Genomic DNA, 22,820 nt, shown 5'->3' with positions numbered 1-22,820 from the left:
CTATGTCTTGAGTATCGCCTCGTTTCAAAATTTTGATCAGAGAATTTGTACCAGTCGCGGGATGAGTGCCATTGAGCAACCAAGGGGTCCTTGGGATCTTTGTCGTCGGCCTCTGTTACGCCATAGAACATGAGTGTTTCCAACCTCCCCCACAATTCACTAATAGGAAAAAGCTTGTTCTGAATCAGGTGCAGTGGTTCACCGCTTAATTCAACCTGTTTACGCTCGGTTTCCACGATATGCCGACTTCCGTCTTGATTCAGAGTTTCGAGTGGACGTGCTTCCGTGGTCCCAGAGCTCCCAGTCAACGTGTTGTCCAGGCGAGAAACTGGGCCAGTGGATTCCTCCAAGCTTCTAATTTTCGGTATCCGATCTTCGTTGCTATCAATTAAATATTTGAGCCCAAGGCACTGGAGAAATGCAAAAACTGGATTGGGAGCGGAGGATCTCTCCTCTCTTTCGCATGAGGGAGAAGGCTTGGGGAATTGCGGACTAGCGGGAGCTTCTGAAGCATGATAGCGCGAGCAGAGAGTGAAGCCTGAATCTGCGTAAAGGTCAAACACTCTTGCTTGAGCCAGCACCTTCAGGTGGCGATCGAACGTTTCCAGTTCACTCGCAAGGAATTCGTCTCGACTCTTGACATCGTTGATCTTAGACACAATTGGTTTGCGGTCGTCTTCCATTGCTTGAATTTCGGCTGTCCAAAGTGATCAAATTTGAGCACCATCGTTCACTCGGGTGGAACAAAAAAACCAGAAAGCATTTACCTTGATTTTTCAACATCTTGGGGCGTATCCTCTCCAGTTTGTCTGGCTCTGAGGGATCTCTGGGAGCAAAATTAATTTTTGACCGGGGAGGCTTGTCGGATGATTCAGTATTCAGGTTAAAGTAAGATTCTATTCGTAGGTTTTTCATGACTTCCTCTCGTGCACATTCCACTGGGCTGGATCTTAACATTTGACAAAAGCCTAAGATACGAAGAGTGATGTAAAACAATGACTTTGAAGGGATTCTCATCCTGGTTGTGATTGGAGTTGAGGAATCAATTCTGGCGTTCATTCAATGTGACCATCGATCATATGACAGTTTTGCCACGATGCTTAAAAATCGAGACGAAGCCCGAAGGTCTTAAATGAATGGCACTCGTTGACCGGTCTACAGTTTCACCCAGCACTCTCCCAGTTACGGTGACCCCGTGAAGCGTGTGTTAAATGTGAAGAATACAGTTGGATGACACTTTGCTTGGACAAACCACGTGGATCTTGATGTAACAACAGTACAACTTATCGATCTTTCACTTCCTCTTACTGATAGTCCATTGACGTTTATCCACTCCAAGAGCCTTGTCTCACCTCAAGAAACTTTTGGAATTGCATTCTGGGAAACGGGAACCTATGCCACAGCTCAATATTCTTGTCGTGCCCGCGTGGGTGACAAATACAGGCTGGTCACATCATGCCTCCCCTCATTGGGGATGGGTCAAGCCAACGTGGGTGTTACCCTTCCAACTCACGGGCCGGGACTGCAACCCTGCCAAGTCCAATGCATCATGTTTGCAGAGTGGAGTCCACCTATGCCTTGCCCAGCCCACAGGCTGTCCCTAATTAGGCAGCCTATGTTATGGGCAGTTTGAGCCGATATTGAGCCAACAGGAGCCAACCAATGAGCCAAGAAAAAAAAAAACTCTTCAGCAGTTAATATGTGCCTCTTTCCATGTAAGGAAGAGGCCACATGCTGAGAGCTTATAAAAAAACTGGAGAAATATTGGGGTGTTTGGCACCAACAAAAATATTGGTGATATAACAGCTGATTAATTGAATAAACAGCATAAAATTCAAAATGATGTAACCAAGTTGGTGTACAGGCAAGATGAAAAGCTTTCCTTGTCAGCATTGGCCACAGAGTGGATAGATTGGGCCATCTTCAGCACCAAAATAGGTATTTTAAACTTTACATTGGTCAAAAGTGGAATATTACCAATTGGTATTGAAATGCTGAAGTCAGTGTGATCAATCCATTATGTGGACAACATTGATGAGAAAAGTTGTTCACTTTGCCTGGGTACCAATTTGGTTGCATTTTCTTTTTTTTCATGTTTGGTCAGGCATTATATCACCAATGTTTATGCTGGTGCCAAATGGGGCCTTAGATACCACATATTTTAGGGCTTGATGTTTTCAACAATGTTTAATGTAAAAGAGCTGGACAGAGATAAGATTCATATCTACATCCAGCTCTCTGCTTTGCCTATCCTTTGATATTACAAGTATGCAGAAGCCATCAACTGAAGTCTGATCTCATTGGATTTCTGTTCTGACATTCTTCAATTTACAGTCCATCACAGTGATTCACACCTGACAGAAAGATTATAATACTTCACAATATTGCATGAATTTTTTACAAGGAGTACTGTAAGAGCTAGCCTTGTTTTGTGTTTCCATTGTGAATGCTTCTTTCTATAATTTTCATTGTACATAAAACAAAACAGAACAAAAAAGATATATATGCATGTTCTTATATGAGGACTGGCAGCCAAGTCTAGAAAAAGAAGCGTATAATCAGAGAACAAACCAAAAAAAATGAAAAAAGTGGTGAAATGGAGACAGCAGGGGAAAAAGTGGAATGGAAATAAGCGAGGACTTTAGAGATAGATGAAGAGTACAATGGGATCTACTTTATATATAAAGGTAACGCATCTAGAAGGCAGGTCATGGGACATGACGAAAAGTTCCTCAGCAAATCCTGACTAATACCAACGATAACATACAGGGGGAGGGTAGTTGATGGGCCCACGGTGTGCTAATCTTCTGAGCTAGGAGCGAGAGGATCAGGAAGGCCAGAGGGATGCTTTTCGGGGAGAGAGGGAGGCTCGGAGCCAGGAGGGAGGTTGTTAGCATTAGATTGGGCAGGAGTAGAGGCCGGACTGTTATTGACGGTCGAAGCCGCCGGTATCGTCGCCGCCATGGCAGGTGGAGGAAATAGGTCGGTCTTCAACGTGTTCAGGACCGGGTCAATCCGCTCAAAGGTCGCGTTCCATAGATGACTCTCTTCAGGAGACGGATTCTCGTGCGGCGGGATTAAGAAGCCAGAGGCGTGCATGACTAGTAACACGTTCTTCAAGTTCTCAGGTACGGCCTCGTACTATACAAAAAAACCAAGCGGTTTGTTGCAAAGATTAGATCGGTTGTGATGGCATGTGGAATCCTAACAGGCTGGCAAGCAAGGTAAAACAACCTCACCATTTGGTCTCTCCTACCACTATGCATGAATCGATCCAAGAAGCCAAGAATTTGCAACCACAGCTCGGTCATCCTAGCCATACCCTGCTGACTCAGTTGGACCAAGTAGTGGAGAAAGATCTTGCAGAGCAGACCGGAAGCTCGAAGACGAGTTTCCCCCATCCCGTCGGGATCTCTCCTGAAGACCTGAGGCTTCAAGAGTTCCTCGAGGACGGGGAAAAGGACGCGCTCGAAGATGATCGTCAAGTCGACGTTCCCGTTCGACAGGATCTCCGGAGCCATCAGCGATCGTTGTAAGTTGGCAAGCGCTTGCTGGCGGACCTCCCGATTTCCGTTGATACTCTGCTGACCATAGGCTAGCAAGACCGGCATCCAAAACGACGCCCACGGTCGAGATGGGTCCGATTGCGCCTTGGCTAGCATCCCAGGTATCATTTCTTGTGCATTTTGAATCATTCCGACTGCTTCTAATGCCCTCTGAACCACCTGCCCATCCGTCCTGCTTTTTTTTGTTTGTTCGTCGAGTTATATAAATGTTATCTCAATATTCCTCAGTTTCTTTTTTTTTTTCTTCTGGAGCGTATGGGGGAATCCGTAGAGCCCACTTACTTGGACACATTCTGAGCCGGAAACCTCGACGAGCCATCTTGCCCACACACGCTGGCAAAGGAATTCAATGCCGAGATGAATGGGGCAAAGTTCTCGGCGACGATTCCAGGAGGTAGTTCGCCAGAAGCTAGTTTGTTGAGTACTTGGAAGGACTCCTTGGCAGCTTCTTCGATACCAGCTGTAGCTGTGAAAATCGAGAACAGCATGTTCCACTGGGTCGACGTTCTGAAGCGCGCGTGTGGAATGGATAGGTTGAAACAAACAAAGCAAAAATTTTGTCAGCTACACACCTGGAGAACCCTCACGGTCCGTGAGACTACCAACCTGAACACCTGCGGGTTCCCATATGCAATCTGACAGACTCCGTGAATCATAGGCTGAGCAACGGAGTTGAGGATGGCCTGAGGCAGGGATCGGAAGACGTCTAAAGCCAAGAAGAACTGATCGCGGAGGCATTCCTGCTCGACAGCGATCGACTGGAGACGGAGCAAACCAGCGATGGCACGCTCGACGAGCAACTGACTCAACATGACTGAGTTGGCCAGAATCTTGGAGATGCACTCGAAGGCGGGGGTCCATAATTTGCTCAGCGCATCCGGTTCGTGGGTAGCTACCGAAATGATCAGCTCTAGTAGGAATAATGCGCTTGGATCGTAGTATGCCTGCGATCGTGACCATTGCGGCGATGAGGGGGGAGAGGGGTGATCCACATTGGCCCCTCGCGCTCGGGTAGCTTTAGCTACTTGGCCGTCGGCAAGCTCTGCCAAAATCTTCAGCACATTGTATCTTAATTCGACATCCATCGTGCTGTGACAAGTCGAGAAGCTAGTAAGTTTCCAATATGACCATTAAGAAGCGTATGAAATGATTGATGTAGAACCCACAAGATACCATTGTATACCTCCGCGAAATGGCAAGAGGCCAAGCAGTCGATCGCGCAAAGGGTCGACTCAACGTCATCATTGGTAATCTCCCGTCCAATCCCATCGGAAGGTCCAACATAAGGCGACAAGAGATAAGAAGACAGAGTGGAGAGTAACCCTGCATCCGCTCTTCGTTCTGGGGGCTGGGCGGGTGATTTCAGGGGCCGGATAGGAATCGTACCGACGTTGGCGAAATCTGGCAAGAGAAGAAGCTCGTTGGGGAGGATGGAATGGGCGAATAAGCTTTGCATGATCTCAAAGATATACAGCCATCCCCTCCTGATAGCATTTCCGTCGGTACTAGCCACCGTAAAAAGGACCACGGCGGCCAGTTGGGCCTTGAAGTTCTTTCCGAATCGGATCGAAAGTGGACTGATGGTTAGGGTTTGGCCGTCCGCGGGGATCGTCGGGAAATTCACTTCGTGCGACGGCTGGTGAATCAGATCGGTGATCCGAGCCAAGGCTGCAATCGTTTCGTCAAACACCTCCGGTAAACTGAATCGACTGGCCAGGGTGGCGCATTGCTGGAAGCCGGCAACAATCCTTTGCAGCATGAAGTCATCGTTGAAATGGGTGAAGGCGTATGATAAGGAGGAGACGATTGGCTTCCACGAGACCTCGAACATCGCCTTGTCGAAAATATTCGTATTACATGTGATAAATGTTCCTGCGACAGTCATGTACTTCAAGTTAGTAACCAAGTGGTAGCCAATCAATCGGATAGCTCTCAAGCTCTAAGCTTGATATGATTTAAGCCAAGGTCCACTATCAAAACCACCACAGCTCCTTGGCATCAAGGATTTTACGCCTGGAAAGTGCGAGATGTCTTTTCTTGACCGCAACAGTGGGTCTAAAGCTCGCGGATCTATCAAGCTGAAAAGAGACTTAGAATAGATACACACCTGCTTTTTTGGATCGACGTTGGAGCTCCTTCCAAGCATACTCGAAGCCGAGCTGGCCGGAATGTTCTTCGGGCATGACGATTTCTCGTTTCCTAATTGAGTCAAAGATAGCTTTCTAATAACCACCAAATTAACTTCCGATCCTTCATCTTTGATCGATTATCACGCTGGTCAATCCTACTGACCAGATATTCTGGACTAAAGTCCTCACCATCATTGACACCCCGAAGGTTTCGTTTGTAGTCCTCCAAGGCCATCTTTTTCTGCATGGGCGAAATGACTGATTAGTTAATCGATTTAGAATTATCTCAACAGTCGAGATTGCGGAGAGACTAACGCGGTTCTGGGGGTTGTGTTGATCGGTATTAAGCATGATGACAGAGTAAGACAATACATATGCCGCGTCTTCAGTTTTGACATCATCTATTTTGTTTCGCGGATAGGGGTCGAATCCATCAATAAAAAGAACCAGCCTCCGTTCACTAAAATAAAAATAAATCCAACTCACGCGCTCCAGCAGCCACATAGACGGCGGCAAACACTTCCGTGATTCGTGCAATCTGCTGAGATTCTCCAGGCAGACGGAAAGTTTCCAGAAGCTCTCGAAGGCAATCGGAGATCAATTTCTAGCGTAATGAAAGAAAAGATGGAAAAAAGATCTCGAGTGAGGCGCGAGCCAATGGAAACTAAACAAGAGGGATGCACGAGTATACGTACGCCGCGGAAATCGAAGAGAGTCATGAAGGCCTTCAAAACCTCGAGGTTTTCCGGCCTTGAGATGTACTCCCCGAGGAGTTTCTTATCCAATCGGGGGCAGGTTTTGAAGAAGAAGGCGAGGCTTTGGGGCCGAGGCAGGGTCGGGTCGTCGTAGATGATTCCCTTGGCTTCCAAGAACTTGAGGCCTTCCTTCGGTTTCTGGTTGAACTTGGCCGCACCTTCGAGTAAGGCACGTTTGCCCTCCTTGTCTCTGGCTAAGAGCACCGGCGCGGGCACGTCGACTGACGGCTGGACCGAAGACTCCAGTCGGTCGATCATGTGGCCTACGAAGGCCAGCAATGTATCCAGACATAACACTTGCGATCCTTCTTGCGATTGGGAGTATGCTGGATTTAGTGGATAGATTCCCTGGCAAAATAGGTTAGACAGAAGATTTTGATGTGATCCGAGGGGAGCTATGAGGGCGATTGGGGCTTGGCCGTCAGTGGAATTGACTTACTCTGGCAAGGAATCGGATCAGTCGCTCGAAATTGTCTTCACAATCGACGTTACAGTCGAAATTCACCCAGAGGTTGGCCATGAAATCAGGCACTCGGGAGAAATACGCAAGATATTCGAGCATCAACTGTCTTGCTTCGCCGGTAGCCACCATTGCTTGCCGGGCTGCTATCGTATGATTGCGCGAAGAGTTGGGTGCGGAGGTGCCGGTGGCAGTTGGCTGGGGGATTCCGTCGATCCCGTCGTGGTGCCTCCAGGTGATCTTGTCGAGCTGTTCTTCGAATTCGGCCGTCGTACCCGTGTGGCCATTGGTAAGTTTATGAATGGTCAGGGTGGGATGAGGACGCAGTCTGTCCATGAGATACGATAATAGTAGTTCGAGATGGATCTTCAGGTAGGGTCGCATGGTGTCGAGGAGGTTGGTCATACAACGTAGAGAGGTCGATAGAATGCTGATGTTCTCGGATCGGACCAGCTGAAAGAGATTTTTACACAGGTCGTCGGAGACCATGGCCCTCAAGCTGCGGAACCGACCGACGTCTTTCCCAGCCACTTCGAAGACAGTAATGAGTATGTTGAGTGCCGTCAATCGCATAGTGTCAGTATGCTGTGGGTCGTAGGGATCCAAGAGGGAGATGAGCACCCGGATGAGCTCTTTTATCGAGGGCAATCCATGCGGTTCCAGATCCTCGGTTGCATCTTCATTCAGATCTTCCTCTTCGGTCGACGATCCATTCACGATGGGCTCAGGCGTGGGCTCTTCAGCAGGCTCGAGTAGGGCCTGTTTCTCGTCATCGGCTTGGGGCTCTTCAGGTTTCGAGTGTTCTTCTGGAAGGCTGGGCGGGGCCTTTTGAGAGAGACTCTGACTGCGTTCGCGCTCCTTGCTGGCGAGCGATGAGGCGGCTGGGATGGAGCCGCTGCGAGGATCGGGGGTTAACATTCGCAGTCGTTCCTTGAGCCCGTCTTCCTCGTCGGTATCATCATCTGGGACAAAGTCATCGACGGACGGATCGAGGTTCTTGAGCCGTCCAAAGATTGCAGACACCATGACTTGCATGGTCCGCTCGGCAGACCGGCGAAGCATCTCTGCAGTATTAAGAAGAAGAAGACAGTAGGATGAGTGGCTGGTTGAGACTGGGAACTGTGAGTAGTACGACCACTGACCGCTAAGTCTCATCTGACAGCACATGCTCAATCCGGTCTCCATCATCTGACACACCGCTCCATCGGTCAGAGTGTATCCGACCGGGCCGGTGAGCGCATGTTCGAGGACGTCCAAGATTTTGAGTAGGACGATCTCGTCGCTGAGACTATCGCTGGCCTCGAAGCGACAGTGGGTTCCGGCAGCACTGATCTGGGACATGGCGATGGGCAGGGACGAGGAATGGGGATGGATGAAGGAGTAGGTCAGGAACTTGTCGATCGACGACAGCGCTAGGGCGGTGATCGGTCCGTTGGTCTCGTTCGAGCGGATAACCGCGAGGAACGGACTCAGTAGAGTCAGCGCATCTAGTTGTGAAATGTCTGAAGAAGGTTGCAAGGAAGAGTAATGTAAGTCACAACTGTTGGATGCCAGGCTCAAGAATCGAAAAGAGGATGGCAGGCGAGAATAATTTCTGTTAGTTCAAGTGCAAACTCTAACCTTGACACTCCCTCAGTTCCATGATCAGCGTCGCAAATCCGGCCATCAATCCGCCTCGGACGTGAGAATAGTTGGAGCTGGCCAATGCGTTCTGGTTCGTACTGCTGCTGCTTCCACCACCGTTGCTATTATTGGCTGGTTCTTCGGGGCCGGTCTTGAGGTTTCTTAGTCCGATCACGGCGCTTGATCCGGCGGCGCGATCGGCATGGTTGGCCAGCGGGACGAACGGCGAAATGCTGCTCCCGGCCCACCTCGAATTCCGTCTCATCGCACTCGTCACCGCCCTGATGGTTGCGGAGGGAGATAAGGTCAGGAACTGGACGGATTATTTCTCAGGAACCGAATTACTGCTCACACGATCTCTCCATGGATGATGTTGAAGGCTGAGGCCTGGAAGTTCCACGGATGGAAGTCGGGCTGAGGGTCTGAGACTGCCATGGCGGGGGGACCAGGGAGGATCGAAGTCGTCTTTCGTTTTGGAGATCGGGATTCGCTGTGAAGGCTGAGTGTTTTCCGTGTTGAGAGTGGTGTTTCTTGTGGTGGTTGTTGGTGGGGCTGCGTCGGCGGGCCGCCACCGAGACACACCACTCCACCCTCGACCCCCACAAGTATATGCACAACCACCCATCACCACTTTCTGAAAGCACATTATGATCTCACTGAGAATCCACCTCACTTGGATCCCAACCTAACTTGACACAAGTCGGGAGGCTCGCTGTGGCTGGCCGCGAAAGGGACTTGTGCACAAAGTCAAAATTTTGGCTGAGAAAGAAATCACCAATGGCTGGAGGAAAAATGGAGGACTTCCCGTCAATCTGCAGCCTCCTGCAGAGTCAGATCTGCAGCCAGAAAAGCTTAATTTTTGCGGGGAAATGCTGTCCCAAGGGCTGCAGATTTGGCTCTGCAGGGTCTGTAGATCTCGACGGGAAGTCCTCCAATAGTGGACCTGCCCCAGAGCCCAATTACACTTCTCAATCTCAGCTTTCAAATGGCACTGGTCTCATCTCCCCAATCCTTATCATTTTTGCTGTACTAATGTTTTTTTTTTTTAAAAAAAAAGAAAGAAATGTAAACCAAGGAATTACAACCATCATGCCTTGTGGATATTGGATTCACAAGCCTGCAGACATCTGCAGATCCTACACCTGTAGCCAGGACCCTGGAAAGCCCCTATGGAACACAGTAACAAAAATGTATGAATTTTTGGTCAAAAAACAAAAAATGTATGCACCCCAGATGTATGAATGGGAAATTTGGCAGATAAGGTACTCACCCCAATTGTATGAAGTTTTGGGGGACAAGGGGAGTAGTAACCAAAAATGTATAGAATGAGGATACGATGCCAGGGTTTTTTTTGCACACACACCCCCCCTATATTGGTCCAGCTCTTCCTGTATCAACCACATATCCCAATTGCAGCTGGTTTCTACACTTCCTTGCCGAGTTCTAGGATTTTTGTGCATCTTGAAGTAGCACATCTGCGCCATTTATTCCCAGTCACCAAAGGCTTAAATATTACGGATGCTGGTCGAAATTGTGTATCCATCTCCCAGAGATTACATTCTCTTCTTATTACAATGTCTCAAATTGCTTTTCTAGAACACTGGCAGAACAAATTTTTGAAGATACAAGCTCTCAAAAAAAGCAATAAAAATGTAGATGAAGAGTAACAATCAGTTGTTGATGATAGTCTATGCAGTTTTCTACTTGAATATGAAATTTAAAATATCTTCTTCTTCCATTTTTTACCTTTGTCACTGCTCCTCTGGGTATGTAGCAGAAATGGCTACTCAAAAAAGTATTTCTGGGAGTATTTCTTCACGCCCGCAGCAAAAAAAAATGTACCGCAAAATTTGTATGAATTTTTTGAAAAAGCTCTGCACCTATGCACAAAAGGTGTATAAATGGGCTCCAAAAATGTATGAATTTTTCAAAAATCTTGGAATTTAGGCCCCGTTTGGAGCCAATATAAATATAGGTGACATGATCATTTGTAAATTCAATAAAAAATACAAAACTCAACATAAAGATTCCAATTTTTTTTGTAGGAAACCTACAGTACTGGTCTCATCAACTATGAAGTCAGATTTAACTGATTCAGCCATCTTCAGCACCATAATACCATTATATTGCTTTGTTTTGGTCAAAAGTAATATAATGGTACTACAGTACTGAATATGGCTGAATCAGTTGAATCTGACTTCATAATTGAAGAGACCAGTATTGTAGGTTGCCTAGAAAAAATATTTGGAGGCTTTATGTTGAATTTTGTAGTTTTCATTGAATTAACCAATGATTATATCACCTATATTTATATCGGCTCCAAACGAAGCCTTAGGTTACTGTGTTCCATAGGGGCTTTCCAGGGTACTCTGTAGCCACCCAATTGTTGCATATAGGATATTCAATTGTGCATATTATCAGAAAATCCAAAATTGGATCTTCAGTGCAATGGAATATCCTCCAGGATTCCTTTGACCTCCAAAACGGATTCCTTCAATCAGTTTTGGAGTTTATGCCTCAAAAACTTGGGGGAGAGTGCCCATCAGTACTGCCAAGAAAACTGTCTATTCAGTTTTTCTTGTACATATTTTGGTGAATTTTAAATTGTGTTTTTGTGTTTTTAGGATTGAAAATCCTTCCTTTGTCTGCCAGCCTGCAGACATTATTCATAACCCTCTCCTACCGTGAGCCCTCCGGGCGGGGTCCCCCGGACCCTCCGTTTGAGAGGCTTAGTTAAGCTAGGATCCCAACCGTCCTTAACTTGGTTTATCACCAAGCAGCTCACAGGTGGCGTCATTTCCCCCAGAGTGGTTAAAAGTTGTGGATGTGTGATATTAGCATCACGGTGGTGCTGTCGGGGTATGCTTCTATGGGGTGCTGGCCCAGGCCCGGCTGATTCCGTCACATCGTCAGTCCTCGGCGCAGAAGCAGCAGCCCCCTCGAGCAAACCACCCTTTCAACAAAGAAGACCCAGAAAACCTCACCTCGACACACAACTTCGAAATGGCCCGACCTTCCGCACCACCGTAAGTAGCAAGACATGATCCCTTTTGTTGGTCTCTTGTTTCTCAAACTCACGTTGGAGTCTCTCCTGCTTTCTGGCCGTCACAGACGCCCCCGATTCGCACCCAACATCAAGCCACAACCCCACCTGATGGGCGTCACCTCCTCAGTCCTGACCCGATGGGCACCGATCCTCGGCGTGAGTCCTTCAATCTCTCCATCTTCCTCCTCTGGTTCGGTGGCTGATATGTCCTCTATGACGTCCATCCAGATCTGGGGCGCTGGCGGAGCTGCGTTCGTCACCCTGGCCGCATCCTCAATGTCCGTCCCCATTCTTCATCCTCGCTCCATTCGCCGCCGTCCCCCTGCCCCTCCCGCTGACTGCTCTTCCCTATCCCCAACAAACCTACTCCAGACCTCGTTTCCAAGAAGACGTCTTGAAAAAGATCCCCGGCGTAAGCTCTCTCTCTCTCTCTCGGCCTCCTCATCCCACTCAAGACATACTTCCCTGACGGTTTTATTCTGCTTCTTCCTCGTAGATCGCCTCGTACTACGAATCCACCATCCCCGATTGCGACAAGCCGTTCTAGTCCACCCGTCTCGACTTCCTCCTTGTTTAACTGTTCTTGCTCCCTCGCCCCGACTATTTCACGTTCTTCTTTAGAGGTGTAGGAAATAGATTTTCTTTTTCTTTTTTGAATGAAGTCGTCGTCTGGGTGTCCCTCCCTCGGTTTCCATTAATCAGATCCTCAAAACCTCAAGCATGTTCCTGCTCCTAATCAAATCAGTTGATTGACACCTAGACTACATACGACATGTAACAGCAATGTGAAATGTAAGAATGTGAGTGACATGTGAGAAGCATAGTCCACTTCGGCTGTTGCTCTCACCTGGTACTTGCTGCGGGAAACTGTGTGTCAGTCCCCCGCAGCAAGTGCGGGAGGAGAGGCAGATAGGATGATTCCTATACTGACCTCGACCAGGGAAGAGAAAGGAAGTCGGAAGGTTTCTGTTCCCGGCAAACATCAGAAAGTGGGGGTTCAGGCGCAAGCCCAAGAACCCAACTTCTGACGGGCGGGTGGGTGGTGTTTGAAAATGATTGCAACTCTGAAGCGAGTGGCACTCTGGTGATCTGAGGTGGGGGGGAGGAGTCTACAGCGGGGAGCCCCATGACTGCCTCCTTGACGGGGTTCATATATGAAAACCCGTCGTGGCTGGCGAAGCCTGCGCATAGCACCAAGCTCCGGCTCGATCACACAGGTGCCTCACGCTTAGCCGCCTCCATGGACAGGGGGGAACTCGTCGGTTCCCTTCTCGATCCCCTGCAAAGAAAGAAAACACAACCTGAGTCAATAATCAACAAGAGCCACTCACCACGAGTGTTGGCTTAGCCAAGCTTGCCCTTTCATGCACAGTCACCGTGCAATTTACAGAAAAAATTCAACCTTTCTTCAAAAGACAATATGATTTTCAGCTGAACAATTCATTTTTGTTGTTTCCCCAATGTGAAGTTGAATGGGCTAAAGCCCTTCTCGCAGTAATCTGGACACACGTTTCTCACAGTCACCGTAATTTCATGTGCCTTGACGTGGTAATGATACGCAGTCAACGAGTGCCCAACTGTGCACTTCGGTCTTGTGACACAATTTGCAAGTAAGCAGGTAAGTAGCTCGGTTCAAGCAGCTTCAAGGTAAACCTCACCCACGATGTTGTTCCGATTCAAGAGGTCGGTTTTGTACATCGTTTTGCACTCCTTGGGAGCTAGTCAACTACTACTACCTGTCTTGAGTAAACTTGATGAAGCGCAGGAGTCTATCATGAGTGCGACACCATCTCTTTTCCATTCTAATCTCATGCCGCTCTACTAAATCACCTTGATAATTGCTGTCATGATTCGTATGTGCTTTCCTATAAGGCATAAAGCCCCAGATTCATCACTCCGATAAGCATTTGAATGCGGTGAAGATAGATGGGACAACAGGTCACAACAGTCAAGTCATGATTTTCCAAAACCAGCAGGCCGGGACAAGTCGCCAAGCTTTGGATGAAAGGCAAGGTAAATCTGAGTTTCATTTCTTTTTTTTTTTTTTTGATATTTCTTGGAAATACTTCCTCCATGTCTGAATTGATTTTTGTGGGTTGAAGTCAATGCTTTAGAACATAGAAAGGTGCAAAACATCTGGTCATTGCACATACGGATCACATGGCTCATCAAGCAAGGAAAAAAAGAATTCTCAGATATTGGGAGAGATATGCAAAAGATTTATCCCTACAGCCCAAAAATTTCTGAATCTGAATTAAGCAGAACTTGGAAACATCTAACGCAAAAGCTAGAAGAAATGGAGGCTGAAGGTCACTCATACTCTCGGCATCAGGATCTCAAGTTGAAGTTTATGAAAGCTCTGTTCATTTTACGAGATTGTCTCGCCCCAATTCTTCCAAGAAGTACATACTTTGGCAGGTTTGAACCCAAGACTATTGTCAGAATGGTCAAGTTCCATACTGAACTGAAGATATCTAGCCTGAGAGAGAAATTTTTAACTAGGTCAGATGCAGTCATACCCCGACTGGAATTCTTCCTCACCAATGTGTCGGTACAGCACTTCCAAGAATCACTTAAAGAAGGTGAGCTTGGTTATTCTTTGGCCAAATGTTTTGTTTAACCCTTTGGGCCTCTTCACAGTACTTGCCTGGCTCTTAACACAAGTCCTAAACTCTAACTAACATGATTATCTCTGGAAAGGTCTTTTGGGTGATTATTTGCCTGTTGTCTATCTCTGTCTGAAAAGCGTAGTGAAGAATTTCAACTTGATCACCTCAAGGAAAGAGGAACTTCCAGAATTCTCTGATTTTTTTGAGCTGTTTTTGAGCAAAGAATTTATCAAGAAAACAGAAATGCTTTCAATTGAACTGGGCTTGTCTCACAGAGGGAAAGGGGTACAGACCTTGGTGGAGAATAACCCCATTTTTCTGCACATGAACACATTGATCAGCTATTTTTATCACCCCCCATTATTTAATCTTGAGGAGCATACAAAACCAGACTTTATGTTGGTTTGTTTCTTGATAGATTTCCTTGAGATTTACTACCAACCAATTATGAAAAAATTCAAATACAAGAATCCATCATACAATAGTGCCTTGAAAGAAAAAGTGGAATTCATGAAAAGTTTTTTCAAAATTTACCAGGAAAACTCAGAAAATGGGGCAAGACTTCAACAAGAAATTTGGAAACTGATTCAAAATCACCAACTCCAAAATCCCAATAAAACAGAAATGATTGGCTGGATGACTAAGTTCACTATCAAAGTGATTGATCTTACACCTCAGCAGATTGAAAAGATGAATGTCCTCCCCACTTATACAAACATGTGGTTCATGAAAAAAGTTAGTCAGTTCTAGGACTCCATATAGAGGATGTCTTTCTTTTTGGCAAGACTTGCTATCTTTCAGAGTCATCATTTCATGCTTTCAATTAAAGAAATCAGATGGCCATTCATTATCAGATCCATAATTCTTAGTGCTGCTGACAAGATCACAGTTGAAATACATATTTCCCTTTTTGTCAGATGGTTATTGATGTTATTGGCCATATTAGATGATGATTAGTGGATTATACACAGATAGGCTACACTAGCAGGGTTTAAATAGTTACAATACATTGCTAACGGTGTGCACTACATGCTCGTCAGTGCCACTTGTCCTCACAGTTTTCTTGATTGCTCAATGACTTCTAGCTATCTTGGTACATCATGTCTAGAGAAGGCTTAAATGTTTGCCCGCTATGTGGCATGATGTGGAGCAGTGACTAGATTTTAGTGGCCAATCAATTTTATGGTACATTCATCACAATTGAGTTCAGTTCTTTGCCACCAATCAAATTTTAGGTTGCAAGGGCCCTGAGGCAGCAGGCGTGGAAGCTTTCTTCATCCTTCCACAATCCTCAAACACCGCCCGCATCGTGCCTGCTGTTCTCAGGTAGGTCCTTTTCTTTCATCTCTCTCTCTGAGTTGTTTCCTTCTCTCTTCTCTCTTTCTTTCTCCATTGATCCATTCTGACATGAAATCAATCCTTCCACAATCCTCAAACACTGCCTGCATTGTGCCTGCTGTTCTCAGCTCCAGTTTAGCTTATCAGGTCTGGGCAGCAGCCCAGTCTCACCAGAGAGGTTTTAAGCACAAGCACACCCATCACAATTTTTTGTTGTTTTGTTTTCTGGCTGTTTACCATGCTCGTGATTTTTCTGTCTTTTTTTGTTGTTGTTGTATTTCCATTCCTTCATTCTTGAAAACGGATATCAAGAAATTCGAAATTAATCACTCCAATTAATTAAGTGGTAACATTATATGTCAGTCCCTCCCTCCGGTCGGGGTTGCTTCGCAACCAGCCCTGCACGGCCCGCAACGGAGTAGGGACTTAGTTAAGTTCAATCAAAGGGCATGATGTAATTATGTGGAGTTACAATGGCAGTTACACTGGAGTATGCCATATGTCAACTTCTGCCAGTTTCTAGAGTTTTTATTGCAGTGCTTGAATAAATATCTGAAAAGATGTTTGATACTGAAGAGAGATGGTGGCTGGGGAATGGGCAGTCACTACAAGAAAGACTCTGGAATAGAGATGGTCACTTTGAATCCATATAGTATACCCACAACATTTTTTAGTCATTTACAGACATCCGCATCCACATCGGCATCCAACTAGAGATGGCCATTTTGCACCCGCTGGCGGGTACCCGCCACCTTTCACAAGGCAACTGTGTGCCCTTGCAGGTACCCATGGCGGTGTGGGATGTTCAATCCTAGTAAAAACTCAAGGAATTCACTCCACAACAGCCCTGGGTACCTGCCAGGGCACACAGTTGCATCCTGAAAGGTGGCGGGTACCCGCCAGCGGGTGCAAAATGGCCATCTCTACATCCAACAGCTGATACCCGCCGACATTGATGGGTATCAGTGGATACCCGCCCCTCAAAGCCCACTTAAAACATAAAATATAGAATTTATTACTAGATATGTAACCACGGAGGAAGCTGCTGTGCGGACTACTGTGATTGGGTCCCAAGTGGCAAGATTCAATGCAGACATTTGGTCCTTAGATCCAATACGGTAACAGTAGCCATGATGAATTTGGACTACCACAATTGGGTCGCAGGACCCAATTTCAGAGGTGAGTGGCAGAGGGTCAGCCGGGGGTGGGGGGGCTAAGTGCAGGCAGGCAAGCCGGTTTGGAGATTGTGTGTTGCACATCTGCGGCTCACATAGGCCCCAGGATGAGCGGATACCCATTTATATACCCACATATCCGCTGAGTTTTCCCAGAATCTCAGACATCTGCATCTGCTGAAATTGGCCGGTATCTGCCTGTGGATAGCAGATACCCGCAGCGGGTTTGATGTGACCATCTCTACTCTGGAAACTGCCAGCAGTCAAAATGCAGAAACTAAAAGGAAGATTGGGATGATCATCAATCCTTTACCAAAGGTTATTTTACCCAAGCTGCAATCCAAAATAACTGTGCATGAAATGAGATGATTTTTAAAATGAAAGTTACACTGGAGTATGCCACATTTCAACTGCTGGCAGCTTCCAGAGGTTTTCTTGTATTTATTGTGTTCAGCATGAAAAAGAAGGCATGGGGCTCCAGATTGAATATAGCCAAGATCAAGGCTTAAATCTGGGCAGAACATGTTTGAGTTGCTTGTCTATTGTAAGGGCATGTCCTTAGGGAAATCAATTTGTTTTAAAAGGCTTGAATTTATCATCCACCTTTGCTTTCCAGTTTACAACTTCAATTGCATCACTATGAATTTCTTTTTTGAGGTTTGAATGATTGTTTTCTTGGATTTTGTGGAAGAAAGTATTCATGTATTCAATCTTATTATCAAAGACAATCTTTTTGATTTCAGGTGGCAGGATTAATTCATCTATCAATTCTTTATAGTACATCTTCATGAAATAAACCATGTAGTAAATACTGAGAAGTCTGCATTCCTGATAGGTCCCCTTCAAAATATCTGAGGGCTCATTGAAGCACATGAACATTTCTTTTATTGTTGGAAAAACCTTGTGCCTTCTAATCTCCATCTTTTCTGATGCTTTGTGTACACCTTGGATTGGCAATTTCAGCATTTGATCAATCTCATTCAAATCTTCAAGAAATTCATGGGCTCGAAATCCTTCATGAATCCTGATAAATTTAACACAACCCAAATCATCAATGCTCATACCTTTTTCTTGTATAAACTTTCCTGAGATGGACTTTATCAGGTGATGTGTGAATATCTTGTTGTATTCTTTGCTGGAAACCTGTTCTGTATCACAAAAAGGTTTCTTTCAAGCATCACTACCATTGCAAGACATTTGGGGTATTTTTCTTTTTGGATATTGGCAATCAAAAGAAACTCACCTTGAATGAGGCTGTGGAAGCACTCAAAAAAGTCATACTTTTTCAAGAAATCTAGCCCAAAGATGAATCCTTGAGGCTTCCATATGAGTATTTCCCAGATGATTTCATCTTGAAATGATTGGGTGATGTAAAACTTGATGATTGGCACAAGGTTATCTGGCTCAAAGAGTTTGATTTTTGAAGTAAAGGTGGGTGGCAGGAGATTGTACTTCCCGATGTATTTTCCCAATCTGAACACTGCATGCACAAAATGTCGCATGGTGAATTGGTGCTGATCTCGGACTAGCCTGGAAGAAAGGGAGTCATCTTTCAATTGCCCCTCCTCACGACTTGAGAGCCAATGAGCAACCACGGGGTCAACTTCCCTGAGACATGGCCCACAGGGCTCTGTTATACCGTAGAGTATAAGATTTTCTAATCTCTCCCACAATTCACCCAGAGCAAAAACCTCATTTTGAACCAAGCCCAGTGGGTCTCCATGCAATTCCACTTCTCTATTTTTGGTTCCTTTTCTCTTCAGACTTTCATCTCCATTTTCATTTTCAATTGTACGTGCTCCAATATTCTCAGAGAAACCTGATAACGCTTTTTTGTCTGGGTGAGCTACTGAATCAACGGATTCACCCAAGCTGTTGGTCTCCGAAATACGATATTTGTGGGTATCAATCAGGTAGTCGAGCCCGAAACACTTGAGTGATGGAACGAACCAATTGAAAGCTGATAAGAGAGGACTGGTCGGAGGTGGGGCAGCCTGATGGCTTGCGCAGATGGATAATTCTGAGTCTGCGTAAAGGTCATACAGTCTTGCTTGAACCAGCACCTTCACGTGGCGATCGAACTTTTCCACTTCCTCCCCCAGGAATTCGTCTCGCCTCTTGACACGCCTGATGCTATTCACAATGCGTTTGTGGTCTGTTTCCATCGCTTCAATCTGGGCTGTTCAAGTGGTCAGAGTTGAGCACGATGGTCCAGATTGTTATGTAGAACAAGAAATTCATCATGGGCAGATTTACCTTGATTTTTCCACATTTTTGGCCGTATCCTCTCCAGATTGTCCGGGCCTGACTGAGGAGCTGGGGGGGTAAACTCAGAACGTAGCTTGGGACGCATAGCCAGCCATTCCGAATCCAAGTTGAAGTACGCTTTTGTTCGTAGATTTTTTGCGACTTCCTCGGGCGCATGCTCCAGTACCGGGCTTGTCAGTGCCATTTGACGAGCGCCTAATCTATGAAGAGCAATGCAAAAAAATAAATTTGACGGGATTCTCATCTTGCTGAAGGGGTCAGCACCCAGATGAAGACCTCGAAGGGTTGATGATCAGCTGTTCAGAACCAGCCAATGGGAAGGGTTTACGCAACCGGGAGAAACATGTCTCCAGGGAGTCCAGATGACTGCGACAAGAGCTGTATAACCACCACAGTTTGTTATATACTGGCTACTAGATAGGTGCGCAAAGCTGGTTATACAGACTATCTAGTAGCCAATTCCGGATTCCCGTCAGCTCCCCGCACTTCTGTTACATTGCGACCAATTTACATGTCATCCAACTTCAACCGGCTTGAGCCCCCAACCAGCTGCTGTGCGCGCAGCACCGTGAGCTGCAGCCGCAGGTCTCTTGGCCATCGGCCATCCTCGCCAAAGTCCAGCCTTCTCTTCTTTGCATCTCAGCTCAGTAGCCTTACATCACTCATCGCGCGGCGCCATCGAATTCAAATCAGCCGGCTTCCTGCTCAGATTACTTGCCAAGTCTCTCTACTCGCGAGTGGCCGAGCCGCGATGGCTGAAAATCGGGCAATTGGTCATTGAATACGATTGGAAGCTGACCAGGTTCTCATTTTTTTGTATCAATTAGGTTTTAGATATCGTTGGGAATCTTATCATGGTCCTGCAGACAATGCAAAAATTCAGGAGTGTCATTAAACTAGCTCGATCCTGGGGTGGCTGACAAACCCGCCAAGTGACGCTTTGACCTTCCCCGGCGGCCAATACTTCTCCATTCTCAGCTCGCTCATTTCCATCTCTCGCCACCTCGCATCCAGCTCTCCGCCTCCAATCGTCCATCGCGAGTTGATCGTGGAAACGGTCTGCGCCACGAGATAACTCAGGCGTTCAGGAACGCACTCAAGGATATCAAGCTCTCTGTACTATTGCTGACCATCTTTTCATCCGCTTGGTTAAGCTTTCTATCCTTCTCATTGCTTGTCGTTCCCGATGGGGCACCACCCTGGGAGGAAAACCTTTGCGAGAAAAAGTAGATGAGTATGAGCTGGATCAAGTGCAGCTGATCAAGTCCCAAGCGAACTGGAAAGAGAACAAAGTCAGAGAAGTACATCTCATCAGGACAGGGGGAAGCAAGGCCCAACGATTCCAGCGAGACCATGTGAAGGTGTAGATTGTCAGAAGTGAGAGTGAGAGCAGGAAGAGCAGGTGTTGGCTGCTGGTTTGTATGGTTTTCTGATGCTGGACGAGCTCGGTGGGGAGCATGCTTGTTGTCCTATGGGGAAAAAAACAGGGTTGGACCAGAAGCGTGATTGTGAACGAGAAAAAGAACGCAATCTCAGGCACTGTAAAAAAGAAAAGGTAGGGACGGGCAAGGATGGAGCTTTGCCTTACACCGGTACTACCATTCACGCTCAGGGTCAATTTCAACATGCCCACGCCCAAACAGTCCTTGTCTCACCGCCCTGAAGCCAACCCCTAAGCCCCATGCCAATACCGCTGCCACCGTTTTGGAGGTAGTTGTCCTTGCGGGCCTTTGTTGCTACTGTCTTGAAAATACCACATCATATGGCCATTGTTCACAGTAGTGTCCTGTGCTAGGAAGAAAATAAAATAAGCAAATGAGTGGTGCCATCATGATTGCTTGATACAGCGTGGAGACATGCCTCCTTCCTTTAACTTCTGAGCATTTCATTCAACCTGATGCAAAACAGGAGACTTGTGAAAGCTCTTTCAGCTAACAACAAGGAGAATATTGATTTCACCAAATCACTGCTTGTACTGGACAAAGGCCAAGGAAAAAAGAATAACCTTGTGATTGTCAAGTTACACCAAATGTTGGTTAAGGCATTCAAATCAACAGGCAAGATGAGGTAGTTGTGTTTTTTGGCTTGTCCCAACCCATTTTGCCTATAGTCAAATACAAGGAAATCCTCTGGTGTGCAATGCAACCATAAAATTATCTTGCATTTGGGACTCAATTCTTTGTAATTGTCATATTTTGATGGCTTTGTGTATTTTTATCAGTGTTGTGTGGACATGCAATGGGTTTTTTGTTAGTTCAATTATTGTGGTTGGAATTATTGCTTGAGGAAGTTATAGGTTAAGAATTTTACTGCAGATGTCTCTGGTACACAGACAGAAACTCAGCTGCCGCTGCCTACAGTGTACACTGAGGTGACACCAAAGTTGGGTAGCATAACTTTGTCTGCTTTTTTAGTTCAATCAACAGGAAAAAGCTAAGACAGTTAAGACCTTTTTTACATGTCCCCAAAGTCTATAAACTTCAGGGAATTGAATTTGGTAATATTATTATTTTCCCTCAAAATTTTAGCAATAGGGTGTAATTGGATGATGAAATATGGGTTCTGCATTCTGCCCTACTAGCAGTAGGAAAAACAAAAGATAATGAACTTTTTGTGAAATTACAAAATGTTTGGGGTAATAAATATGATGACAATGTTAAATTCCCACAAAATTTCAGCAATGGAGTGTAATTGAATATGGGATATTAAAGGTTGCCTGATTTCCCCCTATACCAGTGAGGAGAACCTGAATATATATTTTCAGACATTCCTGGAGTCTAATAACTGTCATAGTGTTAAATTTAATTATAATACTCTGTGCCCTCAAGCCTTAATTTTCCTACTCTGCAGTGCATACCACCGTTAATCAAACATATGAATGATTCCAAAGAAGGTATGGTTTTTTCATGAGAATTTTGGACAAATGATATTTGATTTGGAAAAATGTATTCAGCCCACACGTGTATGCCCCAAATAGCATATGCTCACCAGAATTTGTTTGTTTTGACAAAACATGCATAATTTGAGGGAGCATTACTTATCTCTCAAATTGAGCAGGGGGCATTGCTAAAGGTTTGGGGTCACATAGTATTATCATTATTAACAAAATCATATTTTTCAGACTCTAGGAACATGCTAAAAATACATTCAGGCTCTTCCCACTATAATAAATCATGTATAAGGGGGAAATCACACTAACCTCAAAAGTTGAAATCTCATCTTTCAATTAAAGTCCATTCCTAGAATTTTGAGGACCAATAGCAATATCGCCAAATTACTTCCCTGGAATTTTGAGCAAGAGGCATTTGGTTTTTTCCTACTGCTATTTGTAGGGGGTAAATGTAGAGATCACCAAGTGGACCCGCGCGCGGGTACCCGGCACCCGTGGGCGGGTACCCGCCACATGGCGTCGGGTACCCGCGCGCGGGTGCCGTGTACGGGTCCGGGTGCGGGATTTCGGGCAAAAACGCACCAGGTACCCGGATACCCGCCAAAAATACCCGCGGCAGGCGGGTCTTCCAGGTACCCGGGTACCCGCTGTCACGGTCACCGAGGGGGTTGATTCCTCGAGATGACCGGGACAGATCCTGGTCATCAAGGGGAATCAGCCCTCTCAATGACCGGGACAGACCCCGGTCATCGAGAGGAATAGTACAGCCCTCTCGATGACCGCATCAAGAAGAATCAGCCCTCCCGATGACCGGGATCTGTCCTGGTCATCGGGAGGGTTGTTTTCTCTCGATGACCGGGACAGATCCTGGTCATCGAGAGGAATCAACCCTCTCGATGACCGGGACAGACCCCGGTCATTGAGAGGAATTGAACCCTCTAGGTGACCCGGACAGATCTCG

The 22,820-nt window shown here is 46.1% G+C and overlaps 5 protein-coding genes across 5 annotated transcripts; 1 reads left to right on the top strand and 4 right to left on the bottom strand.

Moving 5' to 3' along the window:
- Window positions 1-957, bottom strand: PtA15_9A669 (uncharacterized protein; the record flags this gene model as incomplete). The annotated part of the gene is made up of 3 exons (XM_053172902.1): window positions 1-18; window positions 81-697; window positions 768-957. 3 exons carry the CDS (start codon window positions 955-957, stop codon window positions 1-3), a joined length of 825 nt encoding a protein of 274 aa, XP_053024097.1.
- A 1,842-nt stretch (window positions 958-2,799) lies between these two features.
- Window positions 2,800-8,968, bottom strand: PtA15_9A668 (uncharacterized protein; the record flags this gene model as incomplete). The annotated part of the gene is made up of 14 exons (XM_053172901.1): window positions 2,800-3,141; window positions 3,240-3,741; window positions 3,849-4,073; window positions 4,173-4,655; window positions 4,733-5,438; window positions 5,674-5,788; window positions 5,859-5,936; window positions 6,011-6,096; window positions 6,182-6,299; window positions 6,391-6,798; window positions 6,890-7,974; window positions 8,053-8,412; window positions 8,531-8,814; window positions 8,886-8,968. 14 exons carry the CDS (start codon window positions 8,966-8,968, stop codon window positions 2,800-2,802), a joined length of 4,875 nt encoding a protein of 1,624 aa, XP_053024096.1.
- A 2,389-nt stretch (window positions 8,969-11,357) lies between these two features.
- Window positions 11,358-12,126, top strand: PtA15_9A667 (uncharacterized protein; the record flags this gene model as incomplete). Its single annotated transcript, XM_053172900.1, has 6 exons — window positions 11,358-11,381; window positions 11,447-11,559; window positions 11,645-11,735; window positions 11,808-11,857; window positions 11,952-11,991; window positions 12,076-12,126. 6 exons carry the CDS (start codon window positions 11,358-11,360, stop codon window positions 12,124-12,126), a joined length of 369 nt encoding a protein of 122 aa, XP_053024095.1.
- A 5,142-nt stretch (window positions 12,127-17,268) lies between these two features.
- On the bottom strand, window positions 17,269-19,125 carry PtA15_9A666 (uncharacterized protein; the record flags this gene model as incomplete). The annotated part of the gene is made up of 3 exons (XM_053172899.1): window positions 17,269-17,849; window positions 17,945-18,875; window positions 18,958-19,125. The coding sequence occupies 3 exons, from the start codon at window positions 19,123-19,125 to the stop codon at window positions 17,269-17,271; spliced, it is 1,680 nt and encodes a 559-aa protein (XP_053024094.1).
- Window positions 19,126-19,799: 674 nt separating this feature from the next.
- PtA15_9A665 (uncharacterized protein) lies at window positions 19,800-20,428 on the bottom strand (the record flags this gene model as incomplete). The annotated part of the gene is made up of 4 exons (XM_053172898.1): window positions 19,800-19,829; window positions 19,891-20,028; window positions 20,100-20,245; window positions 20,308-20,428. 4 exons carry the CDS (start codon window positions 20,426-20,428, stop codon window positions 19,800-19,802), a joined length of 435 nt encoding a protein of 144 aa, XP_053024093.1.
- Between the last annotated feature and the right edge of the window lie 2,392 nt (window positions 20,429-22,820).

The sequence above is a fragment of the Puccinia triticina genome, chromosome 9A, assembly GCF_026914185.1.
Source record: "Puccinia triticina chromosome 9A, complete sequence".
Lineage (NCBI taxonomy): Eukaryota > Fungi > Basidiomycota > Pucciniomycetes > Pucciniales > Pucciniaceae > Puccinia > Puccinia triticina.
The sequence above is the reverse complement of the archived record's forward strand: the minus strand, read 5'-3'. Positions and strand labels throughout refer to the sequence as shown.